Source organism: Penaeus japonicus, unplaced genomic scaffold, assembly GCF_977035675.1.
Source record: "Penaeus japonicus unplaced genomic scaffold, GWHDUDI00000001_assembly GWHDUDI00000002, whole genome shotgun sequence".
Classification (NCBI taxonomy): Eukaryota; Metazoa; Arthropoda; class Malacostraca; order Decapoda; family Penaeidae; genus Penaeus; species Penaeus japonicus.
This window is the reverse complement of record NW_028234404.1, coordinates 7,726,123-7,751,122: the sequence shown is the minus strand read 5'-3', so window position 1 is coordinate 7,751,122 and position 25,000 is coordinate 7,726,123. Positions and strand designations below refer to the sequence as shown.

The window sequence follows — 25,000 nt, the reverse complement described above, 5'->3', positions numbered from 1 at the left end:
CCCCTTCCCCTTTGCCCCTTTCCTCACCCGCTCACACACACCCCACCCCATCCTACCACACCTAACCACCTCCTCCTCCCCCCCTCCAGCTCCCCCTCCCCCCCTCTCGCCCTTCAACTTGCAATGCAACCCTCAACCGCAGCATCAGCATCCCACCTGTGTTTCCCCCTCGCCCCACCACACCTGAACCCAGCGCCGACCAAACTACACGGCGGACGCACCAAACAACAACAACAACCTCAACTCGGTGGTGCTGGGGTAACGCGCCCGCGCTGGATCACTCCTTACTATCTCGTTGAATGCCAAGTGTGATGCCAGCTGGCTGGGTGTGTGTGTGGACGGAGGAGGGAGGCGATCTGTGTGTGGTGGGGGTGGAGAGAGGGGAAGAGGGAGGTGGAGAGGGAGGTGGAGAGGGAGGTGGAGAGGGGGGGAAGAGGGAGAGGGGTAGGGAGTAAAGGAGGGGGGAAAAGGGAAAGAGGGAGAGGGGAAAGGGAGGGAGTAAAGGATAGGGGAAAGGGAAAGAGTAAAGGAGGGGAGAAAAGGAGGGACAGAAAGAGAGGGGGTGAAAGGAGAGAGGAGAATAGATTAGAATAGAAAAGAGAGAGCAAAGGATAAGAGAGAAAAGAGCGAAGTGGATAAAGAGAAGAGAAGAGGATAAGAGAAGAGAAAGAGACAGGAGGAGAGAAGAGAAAAATACAGGAGGAGAGAGAGAGGAGAGAGGAGAGAAAGGAGAAGAAAAGAGAGGAGAGAGAGAGAGAGCCTTTGAGTCCGACCTTGTTTACCCCGGCGCGTCACCCCGGCCTCAACCCACACCTCGAGAGGCGAAGGGAAACCGCGCCTTCGGACACCAGGCACGAAGGGTCATAATGGCTCGCTGTGGGGAGGTTGGTCGTGTGGTGGTGTGGTTCGTAGCGGTTCTCGGTTACGGTTCCCATGGTTGGTGGTGGTAGTGAAGGGGGGAGGGGGGTTAGGGGGTGAGACGAGGAAGGAAAAGGAGGGAAAAGAAAATGAGACAAAGGTGCTGTCTGTGTTTAAGTATACATGTGTCAGGATTTCAGAGAGAGAGAGAGAGAGAGAGAGAGAGAGAGAGAGAGAGAGAGAGAGAGAGAGAGAGAGAGAGAGAGAGAGAGAGAGAGAGAGAGAGAGAGAGAGAGAGAGAGAGAGAGAGAGGGGGGGGGAGAAGAGAAGAGAGGAGAGAAGAGAAGAGGAGAGGAGAGGAGAAGAAAGGAGAGGAGAGGCAAGAGAGGAGAGGCGAATGAGGAGAGGAGAGGAGAGGAGAGGAGAGGAGAGGAGAGAGGGAGAGCGAGGAAGAGAAAAGATGTAAATATAAAGGCAAAGAAAGAGAAGATGAAAGGATATTCAGAGAGGCCTCGAGACACCGAAAACACCCACGGAAACCAACCCCCCGCGAGGGAAGGAAGAGAGATACAGAGAGAGAGACGGAGAAAGGGAGGGAGAGAGAGAGAGAGAGAGAGAGCGAGAGAACCGGGCGACTCTGTGGCAATGTCTTTCGTAATCCAAGCAACGTCTTCCTCGCCCTCTTTGCTTGCCTCTTTCTCTCTCTCTCTCCCGATGTCGAAATCAAAGGAGGAGGAGAAGACAGGACAGGTTTGGGACTCGGACATAAACAGAAAGACACTCGCTCAATTCTCTTTCTCTTTCTCTTTCTCTCTCTCTCATTCTCGGAGGAGATGGAGGAGGAGGAGGAGGAGGAGGAAATGAGGAAGAGGAGGAGAAGCAGGAAGAGGAAGTGAGGAGGAAAAGGAGGAGGAAATAATGATGATGATGATGAGGAGGAGGAGGAAATGATGATGATGATGATGAGGAGGAGGAGGAGGAAATGAGGAAGAGGAGCAGGAGTAGGAGGAGAAGAAAGAGGGAGAAGAGGAGGGCGAGGAACCGCTCGCAACCACCGCCCACCACAGAAGGCAACCCCAAACTCGCGATCCCACACGGAACTCGCCCCGACGTTCCTCGATGGTTTGTGTGTTTGTGCTTGCGTGCGTGCGTGCGTGCGTGTGTTGACATAACATATGGAAAGTTGCCTGCGTGCTTGTCTTAAGACTGCTCCCTCCTCTCCCTCTCTTTCTTTTTTTTTCTCTCCCCCCCCCTTCCCTCTCTCCTCTTCCTCTTCCAACCACACCCTCTACTTTCTCCTCTCTCTCCCTTACCTCCCCCTCCCCCTCCCCCATCCTTCCCTCTCTCCCTCCCCTACCTTAAAAAAAACCCTCTCCCGTTGATATTCAAATGTCGGGATAGGGGGGGAGGGGGAAGGGGGGGAGAAGAGCGACCTGCAGACCTGACTCATCCCAGGTCCTACCCCTGGTCGCCTCTCAGAAAGGAGGAAGGAGGAGAGGGCAGAGGTAAGGAAGGAGGGAGGGAGGGAGGGAGGGAGAGGGAAGGGGGAAGGGGGGGAAACACCCTTTACACACCGTCCAGATTGCATCGTGTCCGTGCAACCACGTGGCGCCCCCCTCGGGAATATCAATCGTAATTATTTATTTATCTTATTTACTTTATATCGGATAAATAATCGCCCTCGATGGGGAAAAAAAAACTTTAGTAAAATCAAATTAAAAAGACAAGTGGTGGGGGAGGAGGAAGGGGGAGAAGCTCATCGCAGACGCAGAAAGAAGGAACTGATGGAGGGGGAGAGAGAGAAGGAGGAGGAAGGAGGGGGGGAAATAGGGAGGAAGGGAGGAATTGGGGAGGGAAAGAGGAGGGGGATAAACAGGAAGTAGGAGGAGGATGAAAGAATGATAGGAGAAGGATATAGGGAGGAGAGAATGAATAGAAAAGGAGAAGCTAAAGATAAACGAAGGAGAGAACGATGAAGGAAAGAGAAGAGGAGGATAGAGGAAGGAGGATAGGGGGGGGGGGAGGGAGGAGGGAAACAGGGAAGGAAACCAAACCACGCACGCATTAGCGGAATAGAGGAATGTGGTGGTGCACATAGCAAACATTCCCCGAGGAAGGATTATGGTGGCGGGGGGAGGGGGGGGGGCGATGATGGAGATTTGAAGGAAATAGAATAGTATAGAGAGGAGAGAAGGGAGATAAGGGAGGGAGGGAAGGAGAGGGAGGGAGAGAAGGGAGGGAGGGAAAAAAGGGAGAAAGGCGGGGAAGGGAGGAAATCGGGGAAGTAAGACGAGAGCGAGAGGAGGGAGAGGCGGAAGGGAAGGAAGGTAACTAGAAGACAAGAGATAGAGAAAAATAGGAAAGAGAGAGAGAGAGAGAGAGAGAGAGAGAGAGAGAGAGAGAGAGAGAGAGAGAGAGAGAGAGAGAGAGAGAGAGAGAGAGAGAGAGAAGGAAAACAGAAAAGTCTGGAGAGTGGCTAGAAGACGAGAGAAAGACGAGAGGAAGAGAGGGAGGGACAGGGAAAACGAAGAGAACGTGAGGGATCGGGATCTAGGCCTATACAATTTTTTTTATTATAACCTCAAGGCCAACGAGTCCCCGTAATGCACCGCGCGGAGAGTCACCGCGGGGAAACTATTCTCCGCGGACGCCTCAAGACCCCCGGCTGGATAAAAGAGGAGAGGGAGAAGGGAGAGAGGGAGAGGGAAAGGGAGAGAGAGGAAGGGAAGTAGGGAGGGGGGAGATGGAGGGATGGAGAGAGGGAGGGGGAGATGGAGGGATGGAGGGATGGAGGGATGGAGAGATGGAGAGAGGGAGAGAAGGAGAGAGGGAGATGAAGGGAAGTAGGGAGGGAGGGAGAGGGGGAGAGAGGGAGTGAGGGGAGGGGGGAAAAGGAGGGGATGAGATAGAGAGGGAGAGGGAGGAGATGAGACAGAGAGGGAGAGGGAGAGGGAGAAGAAGAGATAGAGATAGAGAGGAAGAGAGAGAGAGAGAGGTAAAGAAAGACAGAGAAAGAAAACCAGAAAAAAAATCCAAAGCTTCTACCCCCACCCATCCCCCCACGCCCACCCTTCAGCTTCCAAATCTCCACCTTGCTAACCCCTTACCCCTTACCCCCCCCCACTCCCCAATGAAAGCACGCAATAAACTCCAGCTTCCGCCCGGGTACTGTAGAAGAACCCCCCTTCCCTCCCTCCCCCCACCCCACCCCTCATCCCCCATCATCCCCTATTCATCCTCTTCACTTCACCCCTTCACCCCTCCCCCCCCTTCCCGAGGCCGGACCTTCGCCACCGCTGACCGAAGGGAAGTGAGCGAGCGAGGAGGTAAGACGGAGAGCAAACACAACGAACGATCTCTCTCTCTCTCTCTCTCTCTCTCTCTCTCTCTCTCTCTCTCTCTCTCTCTCTCTCTCTCTCTCTCTCTCTCTTTTGAAGACGGCGAGGGAGAGGAGGAGAGGAGAGGGGAAGAGTGAGAGTGAGAGACAGGCAGACAGACAGACAGAGAAAGAGAAAGAGAAAGAGAAAGAGAAAGAGAAAGAGAAAGAGAAAGAGAGAGAGAGAGAGAGAGAGAGAGAGAGAGAGAGAGAGAGAGAGAGAGAGAGAGAGAGAGAGAGAGAGAGAGAGAGAGAGAGAGAGAGAGAGAGAGAGAGAGAGGCGCCCATGAGAGTGCCACGTGAAACTTGTTCCGCGGATATCGGGATAAAGGATTTCCGGCTAATTGTTCAGGAACCTGTAGCCGAGGTTGCTGTCTTCCTCCTCTCCTCTTGTCCTCCTCTTCCTCCTCATCGTCTTTTTCTCCTCTATTTTTCTCCTTCCTCTTCTTTTTTCTTCTTCTTCCTTTCTTTATTCCTTCAAAAGCTCTTCTCTTTTTCACTTTTGTTCTCCCCCCCCTCTTTTCTATTTTTGTTTTTATTCCTGTCTGCATTTCCTCACTTATCTTATTTTCTTATCCTTCTGTCACCGACGTTCTCGCTTCTCTCCCCTTCCACTCTCTCATCCCTCTCTTTCTCTTAATCCTATCTTCCCTTTTCTCTTCCTCTCTATATGTCTGTCTGTCCGTCTTTTCTCTATCTTCATCTATCTTCCTTCCTCCTTTATCTCTCTCTCTTTCCTCTCCCTTCACTCTATCCCCCCGCCCTCTTTCTCTCTCTCGCTTGCTCGTACTCTTACTCTTTCTCTTTCTCTCCCATTTCGCCATTTCACCTTCTAAAGGCTCCCCGCTATTTATAGGTTCACACTCCATTGAATTTAATGGCCTCCGGCTTCAACCCCCACCCCCCCCATCTCCCTTACCTCCCTCCCTCCCCACCTCCCCTCTTCCCCTCTCAATGGCCACGGAAGTACAGCTCTAGCAGCGAGGACAGACGAAGAGAAAAAGAAAACACATTATATTCGAGCCTAAATATTTTGCGGTTGCTAACGAAGGGATAGGCCTATACGAGACGGAGTAACACACACACAGACACACTGAGAGAGAGAGAGAGAGAGAGAGAGAGAGAGAGAGAGAGAGAGAGAGAGAGAGAGAGAGAGAGAGAGAGAGAGAGAGAGAGAGAGAGAGAGAGAGAGAGAAAAGAGAGAGAGAGGAGAGAGAGAGAGAGAGAGAGAGAGAGAGAGAGAGAGAGAGAGAGAGAGAGAGAGAGAGAGAGAGAGAGAGAGAGAGAGAGAGAGAGAGAGAGAGAGATGCGATAACAACAAACCAACACGCAAGAATGCAGCTGGGGCTAAAATGTCACCGTAGGCCTAATTAGCCATGCCTCTTCAATCCGAGAAACTTCTTAAGCCATACAAACTTCTAGTGTTACAAGGCAAGGGAGACTTTTCAAACCTGCTCGAGGAAGCAACACAATGAAGTGGGGGGAGGGCGCAGGCAGTCTTTTCATGGGGAGAGGGGGGAGGAGGACCTACCCATTCTCTCCCCCCACCCTTCCCCCTCTCTCTATTTCTTCACCATATACCACTGACCCCACGACTTGGGTACGTGTTTTTTTTCTTATCTCTCTCACACACACACACTCACTCACACACTCACTCACTCACTCACTCACTCACTCACTCACATATTACTTTTAAAAAATAAAAAAATAAAATAATAATAATAATAATAACTAAAAAAAATAATAATGAATAAAAAATAATAATAAACATAAAACAGAGTAAATTAACGAAATCCACGAAACAATTCAACGCCTCGCTCCGACCTCTCACCTGCGTCGTTTGCCAATTAGCGCAGCGCCGGTGCGAGGCAAATGAACCACGCCCAAAAATTGGTGCGTGACCGGAACCAATTTTCGAGAGAGAGAAGGAGGGAATAGGAGAGAGGGAGAGAGGGTGGGAGAAGGAGAGGGAGAGAGGGTGGGAATAGGAGAGGGAGAGAGGGTGGGAGAAGGAGAGGGAGAGAGGGTGGGAGAAGGAGAGAGAGAGAGGGAGATAAAAAAAAAAGAGAGAGACCAAGACGAAAAAAATCCACATCTAACCCTTCACCCTCCAACCTCCAAACCCCCCCCTCCCCCTCCGTTTCTACATATCTCGTGAGAGCAAGGAAACCGACTCCATTAAAAAGGCATTTGCAGTACACTCCCAAATACATTTTTTCCCCTTAAATACGAGAAGACGACGTGAAACAATCTCCCAAAGAGAGAGGGGAAGAAAAAAAAACGAAACGTGTATCCCCTCAGATTCCTTTGTAAAGAAGGAAAAACAATATATGAGGAAAGAAATATATATATTTTTTAAACGTTTCCTAATCTACAAAGATTAGTCAACCCCCCACACCACGCCCATCTCCCTCCCACCCACCCCTCTCTACCTCCCACCCCCACCACACATACAACGCAAAACCCCAGTTTCCAGGAGGAACCACAAAATCTCCTTTTAAGCCCCCACCAGAAAATCGACTAACCCGCCCACCCACCCACCCACGAACCTAACCCACCAAGAGAGGAGGACAGTACTCCCACCACGCCCACAACATGAGGAAACACAATGCGAGAAAGAGATGACAAAGGATTGAGGAGGGAGAGAGAGGGGAGAGGAGAGGAGAGGAGAGGAGAGGAGAGGAGAGGAGAGACAAGAGAAGAAAAGAAAAGAGAAATAGAGAGACGGGCATCCGAGAGCGTAGAAGAGGAAAGAAGAGACATGAGAAAAAAAGAGAGAAAAACATGTAAAAACACACACAGAGAGAGAGAGAGAGAGAGAGAGAGAGAGAGAGAGAGAGAGAGAGAGAGAGAGAGAGAGAGAGAGAGAGAGAGAGAGAGAGAGAGAGAGAGAGAGAGAGAGAGAGAGAGAAGAGAGAAGAGAGAAGAGAGTAAGAGAAAGAGGGAAAAAGAAAGAAAGAGAAAGAGAGACAGAAAACACGAAAGAGAAAAATAAAATAAAAAAATCAAGCGAGCCAACCACAAAGCCGTCGCATTGTCCCAAAGCGGGCCCGACGTCCCAGGACCTGCGCTAAGCTCGGTCAAGGCGCTCCAATTCGACAATGTTTATCCGTCTCTGTCCCCCTTAATGTGGGTCAAGGATCCCTCCTCCCCCCACCCCCTCCCTCCTCTCCCCTTTTCAACCTCGGCCGCGCACGTAGGATGATGCAACGGAAAGGAGAATGCCGACGAGTCCTAAAAAGTCCTTCCGGCAAAGAAGCGACGGAGGAGGCTTTTGAGAAAGAAAGGGAAAAAAAATAATCGTATGAAATTTTCTTGGTCGTGCGAATGAGAAAGGCGGGGAGAGGTGGGGAGAGGGGAGATAGGAGATAGGATAGAGGATAAAGAGGATAGAGAGGATAGAGAGGAGAGGAGAGGAGATAGGAGACATGAGAGGAGAGGAGATAGGATACAGGAGAGGAGAGGAGAGAGGAGAGAGGAGAGAGGATAGAGGAGAGAGAGAAAAGAGAGAAGAGACTCGACAACATAACCTCGATCATATAATAATAACCCTCCCCCCCTTTGGACTACCGGTAACCCTACCACCCCCTACCCTTCCCTCCACCCTCCCTTCCCCCTTCCCCTAACCTCGTTACCCTCTTCTTCCCCCCCTCACCCCACACCCTTACCCTTTCCTCCCATCACCCCATTTGCCTACGACCCTCTTAAGACGAGATACCCATCGCCGGTCCCGTACCATTAGCGGCGATGGCCCTCTTACGCCTTCTGCATATCCGAGGCGCAGGAGCCCGCGTGTTTACTTACGTCCCCGTTTTCCATGTCCTATGAAGGAATGGGAGGTGGGATGGAGGAGGAGGAGGTGGGATGGAGGAGGAGGAAGAGGAGGAGGTGGGAAGGAGGAGGAGGTGGGGGGGAGGGGGGGAGGAGGAGGAGGAGGAGGAGGAGGAGGAGGTGAAGGGAAGGAGGAGGAGGGAAGGAGGAGGAGGGCAGGAGGAGGAGGGGAGGGGGGATGGAGGAGGAGGAGGAGGTGAAGGGAAGGAGGAGGAGGAGGAGGTGGTGAAGGGAAGGAGAAATACAAAGAGAAAGAGAGGGTGAAAGGAGAAAACTAACATAAAATAATAGCATTTCCGTGAAAACTAACAAAATAAAATAATAAAAAAACTAACAAAATAAAAAAATAATTAAAAAAAAAAGCCTATCAGTCCCATAGGAAATAGTTCCCGACCCTGATCGAAAAGGCAACGCGGAGGCAGCGAGAAGTAGGCCTAGAGCGGTAACTGAGCCTATCCCCCTCCCCCTCCCCTTCCATACCCCCTTTCCGTCCTACCTGCCTTCCCTCCCCTCCCCCCCTAGGCCTCCCCCCCCCTTTTTTTCCTCAAGCATCGGTGACCTCAAGAACTGCCTACCTCTCTCCCCCTTCCCCCCTTTGTCGTGCTGTCGTTCCATTTACCCTTCATGCTTGGGGGAAGAGGGGGAAGGGGGAAGGGGGAGAGGAGGAGGGGAGAGGAAAGGAAGGAGAGAGAGAGAAGGGGGGGAGGGAGGGAGGGAGGGATAGGGGAGAGGGGGGGGGGTTAGACAGAAACGTACCTTTGGAATTCATGGAATGGGAAGAGAAGAGGGTGAACGGGGTGGGGTGGGGGGAGATAGAGAGGGTGATAGGGAGGGAGGGAGGAATGGAGAGAGGAAGGTGTATCAAATGTTATGATCCTGTTCTTTGTGCATTATATGTTCTTTCTCTCTATCCTTCTCTCGTTTTCCTTTGTCTCCCTCTTTCTTTCACGTACGATGACATGCGAAATGTAAGAAGAAGAAGAAGAAGAAGCGGGAAACGCCGGGAATGAGAATGCGGAAGACGACGCAAAGCAAGATGAGATAATGAACAGTTCCAAGAGTACCGAGCAAAAAAAGAAGAGGAAGATGGGGAACAAGAGGAGGAGGGGGAAGAAGATTTTTATAAAATCCAGTGCCATCTTTCTCTTTGCATCTTAATTAGACCACTTCATCCTCTTCCTTCTTCTGTTCAATTATTCTTCTCTCTCATTCCCTTTTTTTCTCTCTTTCTTTCTTTCTCTCTCTCTCTCTTTCTCTCTCTCTTTCTCTCTCTCTCTCTCTCTCTCTCTCTCTCTCTCTCTCTCTCAATCCTTCACTCTCTCACTCACGAACTTATCTTTCTCTTTCCCTCATCTCTACTTCTCTCTCTCGTCTCACTCACTCATCACTCATCACTCAGTCCCACGGAGATGTTTGTTTACACCAGCGGAGATAATCGCCACCAAAACTCGCATTAGGCGCTAATAAACAGGATGTGAATGACTCCCCCCCCCTCCCAAACACCCTACCCTACCTCTCCTCCTCCTCCTCCTCCTTCTCCCTCTCACCTCTCCCTACCCCCCATACCTCCCCATCCCACACCAGTGTCATTACACCAAGCAGATGCGGCGTAACACAAGAGGTGTAACACAAGAGGGCGCGTAAGCTATGCTAATGGTAGAGAAAGGGGGAGGGGGAGGGGGAGAAGTAACACTGGAATGCTCATTGATTTAGGACCGTTTATAATGCACTGGAAATCGCCCCTGTTATTAGCATTTGATAATGCAATGCAGATGATATAGAGGACTGATTTTCTCTTCAAGAATACAGAATACAAATGGCATAGATTTTCTTTAGGTTAAAAAAAAATAATAAAATAAATAAAACCGTATCTAACTTCATAGACCTATGGAGGATGGGGAAAAAAGGGAGTAGGGGGAAGGCGAGAGGGGGAGAGTGGGGGGGGGGCCTGATAGGCGAAAAATAAGCCCCACCCACTCATTAACTCTCCCCCTCCCCTTGGTCCTCACCTTCCCTCCACCCTTACGAAGCACCTACCCCCTACCCCCCCCCCCAAATCGTGGGAATCCTGCCCAAGGGCGTGGGAAGCGCGGGGCGGCGTGACCCCAGAGGGCAAGGAGGCCACCCTATGTAATACACATTCCCCCCATCCCTCTACCCCCCCTCCGTCCCCTTATCCAGCAAGCTCTTCCCATATTCACAACTCTGCCGTCATTACCGCCTCCCCCTTACCCTTACCCCCTACCCCCTCCTCCACCGTACCTGGAGGGTAGGGCGGCCTAAGTGCACTTGGAAGAGCCCGGCGTACCTGGCCTCCCCTGGCTAATGTTACCCTCCGCGCCTAATCCTAGCCTTATCCTTCTTCTTCGCCTTCGAACCTAGAATCCAAGGATATAATGTGCTCTGCTTGGGCGGTTCCTTCCCTAGAGTCAGCTGTTCCTTCGAGTCCTGTTTTTTTTAACGCCTTTTGTTTATCTGGCTTAATGATACATAAAACTGCATAGGCCTATACCAATGAAAAAAAACACACTCTTAGATATAAAACACAAGAAAGCCGATATCAAAAACTTCAAAACCCCCTCAACAACACAAAGTGATCTTCAAAATAATCAAATCAAATAAAAACAATCAGCCAAAAATCAGCCCCAAGAGAACTGAGACAACACGACCGCAACCGAACAACGGAGAATGTCGAGGGGGATATTGCACCCAGTCGAAGCAGGTTGCAGAGAGGGTGAAAGAGGGCGGGAGAGAGGGTGAGAGGGGGTGAGAGAGAGAAGGTGAGGGTGAGTGAGAGAGGGTGTGAAAGAGAGGGTGAGTGAGGGTAAGAGAGAGGGTAAGAGAGAGGGTGAGAGAAGGTGAGAGAGAGAAGGTGAGGGCGAGAGAGAGGGTGAGAGAGAGAGAGGGTGAGAGAGAGAAGGTGAGAGAGAGGGTAAGAGAGGGTGAGAGAGAGAGAGGGCGAGAGAGGGCGAGAGAGGGTGAGAAAGGGTGCACTCACCCCCAGGAGGAAACAATTGTCTTAAAGGGGTTCCCAAGCGCCGGGATAAAAGCTGTAAAGGGGGAAGGGGAAGGGGAAAAGAAGTAGGGTACGCAAAGGGTAACTCGCGGTTAACCAACACGCGGACACAAAGGTATTCGATAACACAAACTATAGCGAACATCACAATCACACTTGCACATACACACTTATGCATGTTCACTACGAATGAATAATCTCCTTACACGCCCTTAAATACGCGTTAAAATATACACTTACAGCAAACACACAAACATACACACACAGACAAATTAACACAAATACAAACAAACGCAAACACACACACGCACACACACACCTACTACCGGTCGCCGTCAAACCTTTCCTCCATTTTATTACGTTACAGCCATGGGCCTACCGTTCTGTCCCTAGGCCTATAAACCACGCGCATCCCTCCGAAACGAGAGCTGGGGGCTTTGCAACATCGTAAAATGCAAAACAGGCAGCCGCGGTTACCGTTCGGATAGCTTCTTACTGTTGCCTTGAAATCTGCGGAAAACCACACGTGTTTCCTAGCGCCCCCCACCCCCATCCCCACCACCCCGTCTCTGCCGACCGACCCGACGGTGCCTCTTCTTTCCATTCAACAGTGCAGGAAAATGACGAATACATCCGTCTATCCATCCATTCATTCTTATTTTTTCTTCTCTCTCTCTCTCTCTCTCTCTCTCTCTCTCTCTCTCTCTCTCTCTCTCTCTCTCTCTCTCTCTCTCTCTCTCTCTCTCTCTCTCTCTCTCTTACTATCTCTCTCTCTCTCTTACTATCTCTCTCTCTCTCTTACTATCTCTCTCTCTCTCTTACTAACTCACTCTCACTCTTACACTCACACTTCCTCTCTCTAACTTTCTTTCTCTCTTACTCTCACGCAAAAAAATCACGTACAACCACAAACCACCAAAAGACAAGAAGGGGGTCATATCATATCATATCATATCGTATCGTATCGTACTCACCTCTTTCGTCCAGGGTCCCTTGACCAGCTCCGGGTTGACGACCTTGTGCCACCGCTGTTGGCACTGCACGTCGTTCCTGTCGGGGAAGCCGGCGGCGATCACCTCCCACTTCTCGCCGTGCTGCTCCACCAGCCCTTTGAGCTTCTGCTCGAGGGAGGTGGAAGGAGGGGGGAAGGAGGGGGGAAGGAGGGGGGAAGGAGGGGGGAAGGAGGAGGAAGGGTGGGAGAGGAAGGGTGGGAGAGGAAGGGAGGAGGAGGAGGAGGAAGGGTGGGAGAGGAAGGGTGGAAGAGGAAGGGAGGAGGAGGAGGAGGAAGGGGGAAAGGAGGATGGGTTGGAGGAGGAGGTGGAAGGGTGGGAGGATAAGGGTGGAAGGGAGGAGTAAGAGGAGGAGGAGGGATAAAATGTTCGTATTAGAAACATGACATTGATATATATCCACAATCTTTTTTTTTTTTTGTCGTATCATCATCGTATTATCACCAATATAATTTAGTGGTAATCAGCAAAGACAAAAGGAAAAATAAACAAAGGGGCTACTTATTGTTCACATACTGTGCTATACCCATCTATCAATATCAAACTTGGTCTCTTCAAATTATTATTTACGTACGTACGTACGTATGTATGTATGTATGTATGTAATGTATGTACGTTTTTATGTATGTACGCACGTGTATGTACGTATGTATGTATTACGTATGTGTGTACAGATGTGTGTACAGATGTGTGTACATGTGTGTACATGTGTGTGCGTGTGTGTGTACGTATGTATGTATAAATGTAAACACATATGTAAGTATGTATGTACGCATGCATGCAGGGCCTCACCTCGTCCTCGTCCTTGGTCCAGCGCCCCTTGTTGACGTGCTTCTTGACCCGCGGGCCCGAGGTGGAGGATGGGTGCTCGTCGTCCACCGAGGACTCGTCGATCTCGTACTCGTCGCTCAGCTCGTCATTGGAGCACCACTCTTCGTCGATGTTGCTGCTGCTTAAGAGAGGGACGAGAAAAGAGGGGGGGGAGACAGTTAGGCAAGGGTTTTCTTGGTGAGTGGAATGTAAAGAGATCCTTCTTTCTCTCTCTCTCTCTCTCTCTCTCTCTCTCTCTCTCTCTCTCTCTCTCTCTCTCTCTCTCTCTCTCTCTCTCTCTCTCTCTCTCTTTTGACTGAATCTATACGGAATGGGGAGGTTCTATTTGAGATAGAATAGAATAAGTAATAAATAGAAGAAAATAGAGAAAATCGATGGATAATCACGTCCGCTTATTGTGTAATAAGCGAGCACACAGACACACACTCATGACCTCCGCGGGACCACGTGGTGAGGTTGCCGGCGAGTCTACCCCCTCCCTCCCCCCACCCCCCTACCCCAAAAGCCTTGACTTGCGTCACGTCAAACTATTCCTGACGACGATGATGACGACCATGACGATGACTGATGGATCGCTGAATCGGACGTCAGTCACCAAAGCGATCGATTATCGGGAAGGAATCGAGAGGAACAAAAAAGAAAGAAAGAAAGAAAAAAAACATTCATGGGCCTTATTGTTATCGATTTCTCTCCCTCGTCCGCCCACGCGCCCTTTCTCCCCCCCCCCCCCCTACACTCCCCTTCCACCCAACCACTGCACCCCCTCCTCCCCCTCCCCCCTTCGATATGACAGGAAATATTCGAATCAAAATCAAGGCATATAATACAGCATGACATGCTTCACTACACACTTCGCCGCTGACAGGACGGGCGGGATGCAGTCCATACACAACAGCTGCCTGCGGACTGGACTGACTGTCCCGTCCCCTCGTCCTACAGATCTGCCTTCCCAGCCTGCTTCGACGGAAAGCCATGCACATGCAACACTCACACGCAACACACACACACACACACACACACACACACACACACACACACACACGGAGGACTCACCTAACCCTTCTCTCTTCACATCCCAGACACCGTCTAGCCATGCTCATCCCACCTCGCCTATTGCAACACTCACTCTCTCTCTCTCTCCACCTACCACATACCACATACAACATACCTCCCCCCTCCCTCCCACCTTCCTTGCCACATACCTCATACCACCACCACGCTCTCGGCATTCCCCATCCAGGTAGTAGGAGTAGGGCGGGCGGGCGGACGTCATTCCAATCGGTTTAAATCTCTGGTACAAAGGGGCTGGCTCCCCCACATACCCACCCAACCACCCACCCACCCCGCCCACACCTGCCGCCCCACGTCACCTGATGATGACGGCGCCGCCCGTCGCCCTTCGCCCTGCTGCCACTTTGGGACGTCGGTCGTCGGTCGGGGGCGCGGGGCTTGCCATATAGGCTTCTTCGGGGGAAAGTCTTTCGTGGGGACATCGGACCATTACGGTGGCAAAGATGCACGGGGAAACGGGAGGGAGGGAGGGAGGGAGGGAGGGTAAGAGAGGAGGGGGGAGGGGGAGGGAGAGAGAAAGAGAGAGAGAGAAAGAGAGAGAGAGAAAGAGAGAGAGAGAGAGAGAGAGAGAGAGAGAGAGAGAGAGAGAGAGAGAGAGAGAGAGAGAGAGAGAGAGAGAGAGAGAGAGAGAGAGTACTACAGAAAAGTTCAAACTACTTTTTAAAATAAACTTTAAATAGTGTCGCCTTGTATTTTACATATATATACATATTTACATTATATAAATATATATATATATATATATATATATATATATATATATATATATATATAGATAGATATATATAATTATATATATACACATAAACAAAGCCCATTAGAAAAACATAAAAAGACACAAAAGAAACAAACAAAAAGGGAAGAGATGAGCCTAACAAATAAAGGAGAGAAGAAAAGAAAAAACGGGGAGTGAGAATAAAGCAAAATAAGGGAGAGAAAACAAATGATGAAAAAAAGTATATACATATATATATATGTATATAAATAATGTATATATATATAAATATATATATATAAAGATATATATATAACATCCTTTGAAACCACGCGCCGGCGACTATCCTACGCCACAGAGGAAAGCCGGGAGGAAAAAAAAAACAAAAGGCAAAACAAAAAGCACAGAAAGAAAAGAAAAAAAGAAAAGAAAAGAAAAGAAAAGAGAAAGAGCGAGCGAAAAAAAGAAGAGATGCCTTCGTTAAATAAGTCAATCAATGTGACAAGAGGAGTCAAATGGTAAGTCATTGTTCCACACATTTTGTTCCTCCTACCACACACCCACCCCCTTCCTCCCTCCCTCCCTCCCCAACTCCGTCTCTCTCCTTCACAACCCCCCATCCCCCTTCCTCCCTCCCCCACTCCGTGTCTCTCTTTCACCACCCCCCTCCCCCTTCTGCTCCAATGGATCTCCCACAGCACGTGCCTCTTCCTCCCTTCTCCTTCTTTCTGTCTTCTGTCAGTAAAAGGATCTGTCCAGCATTCCGGAATACGTAAGCGTTCGTTTGTCCCCTGCCAAGCTGTCTTTGTGTGTCTGTCAGTAAAATCAGCCGTCTGTCTTTAGCTTTATCCCGGATTATGTAAGCTTTCGTTTGTTTGTTTGTGTGTGTTTTAACGTATACGTATGCAAGGAGGCTGAACATGATAAAACACGCATGCATGTGTGTACACGTGTGCGTATATCTGTGCACATGGACGCGTGCATGTTGCGTCCGTGTTTCCATGATAAAAGATTCTTCTCAGTAACCCCTTCAAAGAGTGACCTCCCACCCCTCTCATCCGCCCCTCACGGCCCTGCCCTTTCGATCTAGCAGATGTTCACTTTCCCATCAAGCCTTGCGCACTCTTAGACATCAAGAGCAACAGAGAAAAAAAAAAGTTCAGATAAAGAGTGAGAGTGCGTGAGTGAATAAGTGTGAGTGTGAGTAGTGTGTGAGTGAGAGTGAGAGAGAAAGAGAAAGAGAGAAAGAGAGAGAGAGAAAGAGAGAAAGAGAGAAAGAGAGAGAGAGAAAGAGAGAAAGAGAGAGAGAGAGAGAGAGAGAGAGAGAGAGAGAGAGAGAGAGAGAGAGAGAGAGAGAGAGAGAGAGAGAGAGAGAGAGAGAGAGAGAGAGAGAGAGAGACATAGAGAGAGAGAATGAAGAAAAAACATATCCGGTGACCAATCAGATAAAAAAAGAAAGAAAAAAAGAAGAAAGGAAATCAATAATCTAGAATGATTTCCCTTGCGTCTGATGACCCCAGTGACGTCGACGTCATCAGACAAGCCGCTTCCCCTCTGTGCTTGTCTCTGTCTCTGTCTCTGTCTCTGTCTCTGTCTCTGTCTCTGTCTCTGTCTCTGTCTCTTTTCTCTGTCTCTGTCTCTGTCTCTGTCTCTGTCTCTTTTCTCTGTCTCTGTCTCTGTCTCTGTCTCTGTCTCTTTTCTCTGTCTCTGTCTCTGTCTCTGTCTCTGTCTCTGTCTCTGTCTCTGTCTCTGTCTCTGTCTCTGTCTCTGTCTCTGTCCCTGTCCCTGTCTCTGTCTCTGTCTCTGTCTCTGTCTCTGTCTCTGTCTCTGTCTCTGTCTCTGTCCCTGTCCCTGTCCCTGTCCCTGTCCCTGTCCCTGTCCCTGTCCCTGTCTCTGGCTCTGGCTCTGGCTCTGTCTCTGTCTCTGTCTCTGTCTCTGTCTCTGTCTCTGTCTCTGTCTCTGTCCCTGTCTCTCTGTCTGTCTCTGTCTCTCTATCTCTGTCTCTCTCACGGCGAGGGTGTATGGGCGCGTGGTGCAGGGGCGAGGGGCATCGGATGAGCTTCCCCTTGGACGCTCCCCTCACGCACCCACCTTTCACTACTTCCTTCGCGCGCGCATTCTCTCTTTCTCTCTCTCTCTCTTTCTCATTCTTTCTCACTCCCCCCCCCCTCTTTCTTTGGTTTACTCATGCATTTATTCATCTACGTTATTCACGTTCTTCGCTACCGCATCGCCCATCGATCAAAGTCAGCAGAGAATCAAACTATGGAGTAAAGGAGTAAAAGAGGAAGGGAGAGAAGGGAGGGGAGGGGGGTGAGAGGAGGGGAGAGCAGGGGGAAAGGGAGGAGAAGGGAGTAAAGAGAAGGGGATGGGAGAATGGAGTAAAGAGAAGGGAGTAAAGAGAAGGGGATGGGAGAATGGAATAAAGAGAAGGAGATAGGAGAAGGGAGTAAAGAGAAGGGGAGGGATGGAGAAGGGAGTAAAGAAAAGGAGATGGGAGAAGGGAGTAAAGAAAAGGAGATAGGAGAATGGAGTAAAGAGCAGGGGATGGGAGAAGGGAGTAAAGAGCAGGGGATGGGAGAAGGGAGTAAAGAGCAGGGGATGGGAGAAGGGAGTAAAGAGAAGGGGATGGGAGAAGGGAGTAAAGAGTAGGGGATGGGAGAAGGGAGTAAAGAGCAGGGGATGGGAGAATGGAGTAAAGAGAAAGAGATGGGAGAAGGGAGTAAAGAGCAGGGATGGGAGAAGGGAGTAAAGAGCAGGGGATGGGAGAATGGAGTAAAGAGAAGGGGATGGGAGAAGGGAGTAAAGAGTAGGGGATGGGAGAAGGGAGTAAAAAGAAGGGGATGGGAGAATGGAGTAAAGAGAAATAGATGGGAGAAGGGAGTAAAGAGAAGGGGAGGGATGGATGGGCGAGGAGAGGGTATATAGGAGAGAAGGGCGGCATGAGTTGCTATAGCGGGGCTGGGCAGGTGGTCCTCCGCGCACTCCCCTTACAGGAGCGAACACCTGGCCCCCTCCCGGAGCGGCGAGCGAGCGATACCCGCCCTTCCTCTCGCCGGCGACAAGGTCCAATCTGCCGTGACCCGCGGCCCTTCCCTCGGGGACACATAGGGAGGGGAAGGTTACGCGATTTGCAGCCATGTTTATGGTTGACATTAAGGACAGTTGGGTAATGGCTGAGGGCAGAGCAGAAAGGATCGCTCTCTCTCCCTGTCTCTGTCTCTGTCTCTGTCTCTGTCTCTCTCTCTCTCTCTCTCTCTCTCCCTCTCTGTAAGAGAGATAGGGAGAGAGAGAGAGAGATCAGACGACGAGCGAAAGATGGCATAAGTCCCAATCGCGATAGTTAGCCACACCACCGATATTCTCTCTCTCTCTCTCTCTCTCTCTCTCTCTCTCTCTCTCTCTCTCTCTCTCTCTCTCTCTCTCTCTCTCTCTCTCTCTCGTTCCATCAGCGCCGAGAGATTAAAGCCAAGAATCTTATCTCCGCTCAAGACTCACACTGCACCCTCGATCGCTGGTGCTCGGAGACGAGAACTACTGCCGGATCGAATTACCTTGGCGATCGGAGGGAGAGGGAGAGGGAGAAAGAGAGAGGGAGAAAGAGAGAGAGAGAGAGAGGGAGAGGGAGAGGGAGGGAGAGTGGAAGGGAGAAAGAGAGGGGGGAGAGGGGGAGGGAGAGTGGGAGAGGGAAGGGGAGAGGCAGAGGAAGGGGGAAGTAAGGGGGAAAGGTGAGGGGTTGGGGATGGAACACAGAGGGAGGGAAGGGAAAAGAGGAAGGGGGGTTGAAGGTGAGAGACACTGATACATGAGATGGGAGGGAGAGAGAAAGAGTGTGTGTGAAGACCGACAAAAGTAAAGCTAATGAGAAATGAGAGAGAGAGAGAGAGAGAGAGAGAGAGAGAGAGAGAGAGAGAGAGAGAGAGAGAGAGAGAGAGAGAGAGAGAGAGAGAGAGAGAGAGAGAGAAACAAACGGAAATGACGACACTCGGGACGATAAAGACAAGACACACAACAGCCACACGTGCAGAACTACCCTCTCGAACCTCACCAACACGTGGCCTCCAGGTACCATCCCCCCCCCCCAAACACCCACCACCTCCCTCCTAGGAAACCCTACGACCCTCCACAGGAAACCCCTCCCGGTCCCCACTACCCCTTCCCTCCTCCCTTCCCTCCACTGAACCCTTCCCATCATCACCCTTTCCTTTCTCTGTAACCCCCCCTAGCTCCTCACCCCCACCCCATCCCACCCCATCCCACCCCTCACCCTCCCACTCTCCCGATCGCGAGGTGGTGCAACACGCACTGTTGCGGCGCCCACACGACACAATTCATCTCTCGCTCGCCCGCTGTAAACCAAAGTACACTATAACGAGGACACAATGCAACGAGGGGGAGGAGAAAGGGGAATGAAAAGAGAGAGAGAAAGAGAGAGAGGAAAAAGGAGAGAGTGAATGAGAGAAAGGAAGGGAAAAAAAGGGAAGGTTACATAAAAAGAGGTAAGGAGAAAGAGGAGGAAGCGGAGAGAGAGAGAGAGAGATAAATCTTGTTTTTCCCTTCTCTTCCCCTCCGTCTATCTCTTTCTTTCTTTCTCCCTCCCTCCCTCCCTTACCCCCTCATCTATCTTTCGCTTCCTCTTCCTCTTCCTCTTCCTCTTCCTCTTCCTCTCCCTCTCCCTCTCTCTCTCTCTCTTTCACTCTCTCGTTACCTTTCTCTCTTTCTCCTTACTCCTTCCCCCCAGACCACCCCCTTCCCCCACCCCCACCCACACCTTCCATCCCCATACCCCTCTCCATCTCTCCCTCCTCCGCCTCGTTCTCCACACGAAAAACAAAAAAAATGGGGGGGGATCCACGCTTCACAGTAACAGTAACAGTAACAGCAACAGCAACAGTAAAAGTAAAAGTAATAGTAACAGCAACAGTAACAGTAACAGTAACAGCAACAGCAACAGCAACAGCAACAGTAACAGTAACGGTAACAGTAACAGTAACAGTAACAGCAACAGTAACAGCAATATCTCCACGTGCATTACGGCGCCTCCCTCCTCAAAGCCTCATCTGCCGCCGCTCGGCCTACTTTCATCGCTCGCCCGAACAATGGCGGCTTAATGGTCTGTCTTCCCTCGACGGCGTGTGTTGCCCGATGCCAAGCCAACAGCTGGGCACGCGTTATGTTGAAGGGGGTGGAGGGGATGGGAGGAGGGAAGTGAGGGAGGAGAGGGGGGGATGGGAGGAGGGAAGTGAGGGAGGTGAGGGAGGAGAGGGGGGAAGGAGGGAGGATGGGAGGTTGGAAGGGGAGATATGAGGGGGGGGGAAGGAAGGAGGAAGGGGAGAAGGGAAGGGAAGGAGGGAGGAAGGGGAGATATGAGGGGGGAAGGAGGGAGGAAGGGGAGACATGAGGGGGGAAGGAGGGAGGATGGGGAGATATGGGGAGGATGTGAGGATGTGAGATATGACAGGGGGAGAGGCATGGAGAGGAGGGGAGAAAGTGGGGATGGGAGGGAGAGGAGGAGGAGGAAGGAAAGAGGGAAGGTGGGAGAGGAGGAAGAGAAAGGAAAGAGGGAGATGATGGACAGGAGGAAGAGAAAGTACAGAGGGAGAGAAGGAAGAGAGTGGAAAGAGGGAAAGAGGGAAAGAGGGAGAGGAGGAAAAGAGAGGAAAGCGGCAAAGGAAGAGAGGGGAAAACAGAACAGGGCAGCGGAGGATCAGAGCAGCGCACCAGAACGCCCCCAATTCACGCTCTTCCCCCCTCCCCCCATGCAGCGTTACAGCATAGAAGTGTGACGGCATTTCCTCGAATTAGCGTGAGCTGCCCAATGTGTATTAACGCCTACCCCTCCTCCATCTCCCCTCTACCTCCCCCCCCCCTTGTCGGTAACCAATTAGCCCTCCTAGACGACTCCCTGCCCCCCCCCCCATTCCCCCCTCCTCCTCCTCCTCTTCCTCTTCCTCTTCCTCTTCCTCTTCCTCTTCCTCTTCCTCTTCCTCTTCCTCTTCCTCTTCCTCTTCCTCTTCCTCTTCCTCTTCCTCTTCCTCTTCCTCTTCCTCTTCCTCTTCCTCTTCCTCTTCCTCTTCCTCTTCCTCTTCCTCTTCCTCTTCCTCTTCCTCTTCCTCTTCCTCTTCCTCTTCCTCTTCCTCTTCCTCTTCCTCTTCCTCTTCCTCTTCCTCTTCCTCTTCCTCTTCCTCTTCCTCTTCCTCTTCCTCTTCCTCTTCCTCTTCCTCTTCCTCTTCCTCTTCCTCTTCCTCTTCCTCTTCCTCTTCCTCTTCCTCTTCCTCTTCCTCTTCCTCTTCCTCTTCCTCTTCCTCTTCCTCTTCCTCTTCCTCTTCCTCATCCTCTTCCTCTTCCTCTTCCTCTTCCTCTTCCTCTTCCTCTTCCTCTTCCTCTTCCTCTTCCTCTTCCTCTTCCTCTTCCTCTTCCTCTTCCTCTTCCTCTTCCTCTTCCTCTTCCTCTTCCTCTTCCTCTTCCTCTTCCTCTTCCTCTTCCTCTTCCTCTTCCTCTTCCTCTTCCTCTTCCTCTTCCTCTTCCTCTTCCTCTTCCTCTTCCTCTTCCTCTTCCTCTTCCTCTTCCTCTTCCTCTTCCTCTTCCTCTTCCTCTTCCTCTTCCTCTTCCTCTTCCTCTTCCTCTTCCTCTTCCTCTTCCTCTTCCTCTTCCTCTTCCTCTTCCTCTTCCTCTTCCTCTTCCTCTTCCTCTTCCTCTTCCTCTTCCTCTTCCTCTTCCTCTTCCTCTTCCTCTTCCTCTTCCTCTTCCTCTTCCTCTTCCTCTTCCTCTTCCTCTTCCTCTTCCTCTTCCTCTTCCTCTTCCTCTTCCTCTTCCTCTTCCTCTTCCTCTTCCTCTTCCTCTTCCTCTTCCTCTTCCTCTTCCTCTTCCTCTTCCTCTTCCTCTTCCTCTTCCTCTTCCTCTTCCTCTTCCTCTTCCTCTTCCTCTTCCTCTTCCTCTTCCTCTTCCTCTTCCTCTTCCTCTTCCTCTTCCTCTTCCTCTTCCTCTTCCTCTTCCTCTTCCTCTTCCTCTTCCTCTTCCTCTTCCTCTTCCTCTTCCTCTTCCTCTTCCTCTTCCTCTTCCTCTTCCTCTTCCTCTTCCTCTTCCTCTTCCTCTTCCTCTTCCTCTTCCTCTTCCTCTTCCTCTTCCTCTTCCTCTTCCTCTTCCTCTTCCTCCTCCTCTTCCTCTTCCTCTTCCTCTTCCTCTACCTCTTCCTCTTCCTCTTCCTCTTCCTCTTCCTCTTCCTCTTCCTCTTCCTCTTCCTCTTCCTCTTCCTCTTCCTCTTCCTCTTCCTCTTCCTCTTCCTCTTCCTCTTCCTCTTCCTCTTCCTCTTCCTCTTCCTCTTCCTCTTCCTCTTCCTCTTCCTCTTCCTCTTCCTCTTCCTCTTCCTCTTCCTCTTCCTCTTCCTCTTCCTCTTCCTCTTCCTCTTCCTCTTCCTCTTCCTCTTCCTCTTCCTCTTCCTCTTCCTCTTCCTCTTCCTCTTCCTCTTCCTCTTCCTCTTCCTCTTCCTCTTCCTCTTCCTCTTCCTCTTCCTCTTCCTCTTCCTCTTCCTCTTCCTCTTCCTCTTCCTCTTCCTCTTCCTCTTCCTCTTCCTCTTCCTCTTCCTCTTCCTCTTCCTCTTCCTCTTCCTCATCCTCATCCTCTCCCTCATCCTCTTCCTCTTCCTCTTCCTCTTCCTCTTCCTCTTCCTCTTCCTCTTCCTCTTCCTCTTCCTCTTCCTCTTCCTCTTCCTCTTCCTCTTCCTCTTCCTCTTCCTCTTCCTCTTCCTCTTCCTCTTCCTCTTCCTCTTCCTCTTCCTCTTCCTCTTCCTCTCCCTCTTCCTCTTCCTCTGTCTCTTCCTCTTCCTCTGTCTCTTCCTCTTCCTCTTCCTCTGTCTCTTCCTCTTCCTCTGTCTCTTCCTCTTCCTCTTCCTCTTCCTCTGTCTCTTCCTCTTCCTCTTCCTCTTCCTCTTCCTCTTCCTCTTCCTCTTCCTCTTCCTCTTCCTCTTCCTCTTCCTCTTCCTCTTCCTCTTCCTCTTCCTCTTCCTCTTCCTCTTCCTCTTCCTCTTCCTCTTCCTCTTCCTCTTCCTCTTCCTCTTCCTCTTCCTCTTCCTCTTCCTCTTCCTCTTCCTCTTCCTCTTCCTCTTCCTCTTCCTCTTCCTCTTCCTCTTCCTCTTCCTCTTCCTCTTCCTCTTCCTCTTCCTCTTCCTCTTCCTCTTCCTCTTCCTCTTCCTCTTCCTCTTCCTCTTCCTCTTCCTCTTCCTCTTCCTCTTCCTCTTCCTCTTCCTCTTCCTCTTCCTCTTCCTCTTCCTCTTCCTCTTCCTCTTCCTCTTCCTCTTCCTCTTCCTCTTCCTCTTCCTCTTCCTCTTCCTCTTCCTCTTCCTCTTCCTCTTCCTCTTCCTCTTCCTCTTCCTCTTCCTCTTCCTCTTCCTCTTCCTCTTCCTCTTCCTCTTCCTCTTCCTCTTCCTCTTCCTCTTCCTCTTCCTCTTCCTCTTCCTCTTCCTCTTCCTCTTCCTCTTCCTCTTCCTCTTCCTCTTCCTCTTCCTCTTCCTCTTCCTCTTCCTCTTCCTCTTCCTCTTCCTCTTCCTCTTCCTCTTCCTCTTCCTCTTCCTCTTCCTCTTCCTCTTCCTCTTCCTCTTCCTCTTCCTCTTCCTCTTCCTCTTCCTCTTCCTCTTCCTCTTCCTCTTCCTCTTCCTCTTCCTCTTCCTCTTCCTCTTCCTCTTCCTCTTCCTCTTCCTCTTCCTCTTCCTCTTCCTCTTCCTCTTCCTCTTCCTCTTCCTCTTCCTCTTCCTCTTCCTCTTCCTCTTCCTCTTCCTCTTCCTCTTCCTCTTCCTCTTCCTCTTCCTCTTCCTCTTCCTCTTCCTTTTCCTCTTCCTCTTCCTCTTCCTCTTCCTCTTCCTCTTCCTCTTCCTCTTCCTCTTCCTCTTCCTCTTCCTCTTCCTCTTCCTCTTCCTCTTCCTCTTCCTCTTCCTCTTCCTCTTCCTCTTCCTCTTCCTCTTCCTCTTCCTCTTCCTCTTCCTCTTCCTCTTCCTCTTCCTCTTCCTCTTCCTCTTCCTCTTCCTCTTCCTCTTCCTCTTCCTCTTCCTCTTCCTCTTCCTCTTCCTCTTCCTCTTCCTCTTCCTCTTCCTCTTCCTCTTCCTCTTCCTCTTCCTCTTCCTCTTCCTCTTCCTCTTCCTCTTCCTCTTCCTCTTCCTCTTCCTCTTCCTCTTCCTCTTCCTCTTCCTCTTCCTCTTCCTCTTCCTCTTCCTCTTCCTCTTCCTCTTCCTCTTCCTCTTCCTCTTCCTCTTCCTCTTCCTCTTCCTCTTCCTCTTCCTCTTCCTCTTCCTCTTCCTCTTCCTCTTCCTCTTCCTCTTCCTCTTCCTCTTCCTCTTCCTCTTCCTCTTCCTCTTCCTCTTCCTCTTCCTCTTCCTCTTCCTCTTCCTCTTCCTCTTCCTCTTCCTCTTCCTCTTCCTCTTCCTCTTCCTCTTCCTCTTCCTCTTCCTCTTCCTCAAGGGGGGAGAAAGAGAGAGGGAAATGATGAAGGAGAGAGGGGAGGAGAAGAAGAGAAGGGGGGGAGGACAGAAGAGAGGGGGGAGGAGAGGAGAAATAAGAGAGTGGAGAAGTGAGAAGAGAGGAGAGCAGGGAGAGGAGAAGCGAAAGGGGAGGAGAGGGAAGGAGATGAGAGGAGAGGAAAGAAGCGGGAGAAGAGTGAATAAACTAGAGGAAAGAAGGAAGGAAGGGAATAATACAGACAAAAATATACAAAACAAAATGGAGAGAAGGAAAAAATATCAGAAAAAAAGCGAAACGAAACAAAAAGAAATGAAATCAAAACACCCAAAAGCAAAAAAAAAAAAAAAAGTACAAACACCAAGGACAAAAAAACAAAACAAATAAACTCCCCAAAGAAATCCAGTCCACGCAACCAACGCCTCGAGCCGACCAGACGAAATAGGAACGAGACCCACACGGGATAGGAGACTAAGCGGTGCCCGATCTGTCAGCATTGACCACCCCTAGCGCCTCCACCTACCCCACCCCACCCCCCACCACCTGACCTATTTCCCACACGCCGCCACCTCGCCGGAACATGTCCTCCCGTACATCCTCTCCAGCGCGAGGGAAATGAACAACTGCGGAGTCCCACAGTCGCGGCTAATAGTAGTTTCAGGTCATTTAAATAATGGAAGCAATTAAATCATCGTTCATAACAACAGGACAGGTACAGTTATTAAGTTAATAACCAAAACGCAACGCAAGACGGATAATACGATGGAAAACAGCGTAAATTCATAAAGGACAAAACAAGAAGCAAACCAACAAAGAGGCTTGCATCTCGGTAACAAGCGTAGCCAG

The 25,000-nt window shown here is 50.5% G+C and overlaps 1 protein-coding gene across 10 annotated transcripts in view; it reads right to left on the bottom strand.

The window, feature by feature from the left end:
- LOC122256699 (myb-related protein A) overlaps positions 1–25,000 on the bottom strand; it is an 81,138-nt gene that overhangs the window by 44,127 nt on the left and 12,011 nt on the right. For 5 of the 10 annotated variants that reach the window (XM_043021572.2, XM_043021576.2, XM_043021575.2 and 2 more), the window contains exons 2-3: positions 12,884–13,043; positions 12,056–12,199 (exon numbers count right to left, since the gene is read on the bottom strand). In XM_043021572.2, the coding sequence (XP_042877506.1) occupies positions 12,056–12,199; positions 12,884–13,043 (304 nt within the window). The remainder of the gene's footprint in view (positions 1–12,055; positions 12,200–12,883; positions 13,044–25,000) is intronic. The other 5 variants (XM_086546643.1, XM_086546649.1, XM_086546655.1 and 2 more) reach the window with 1 other exon arrangement.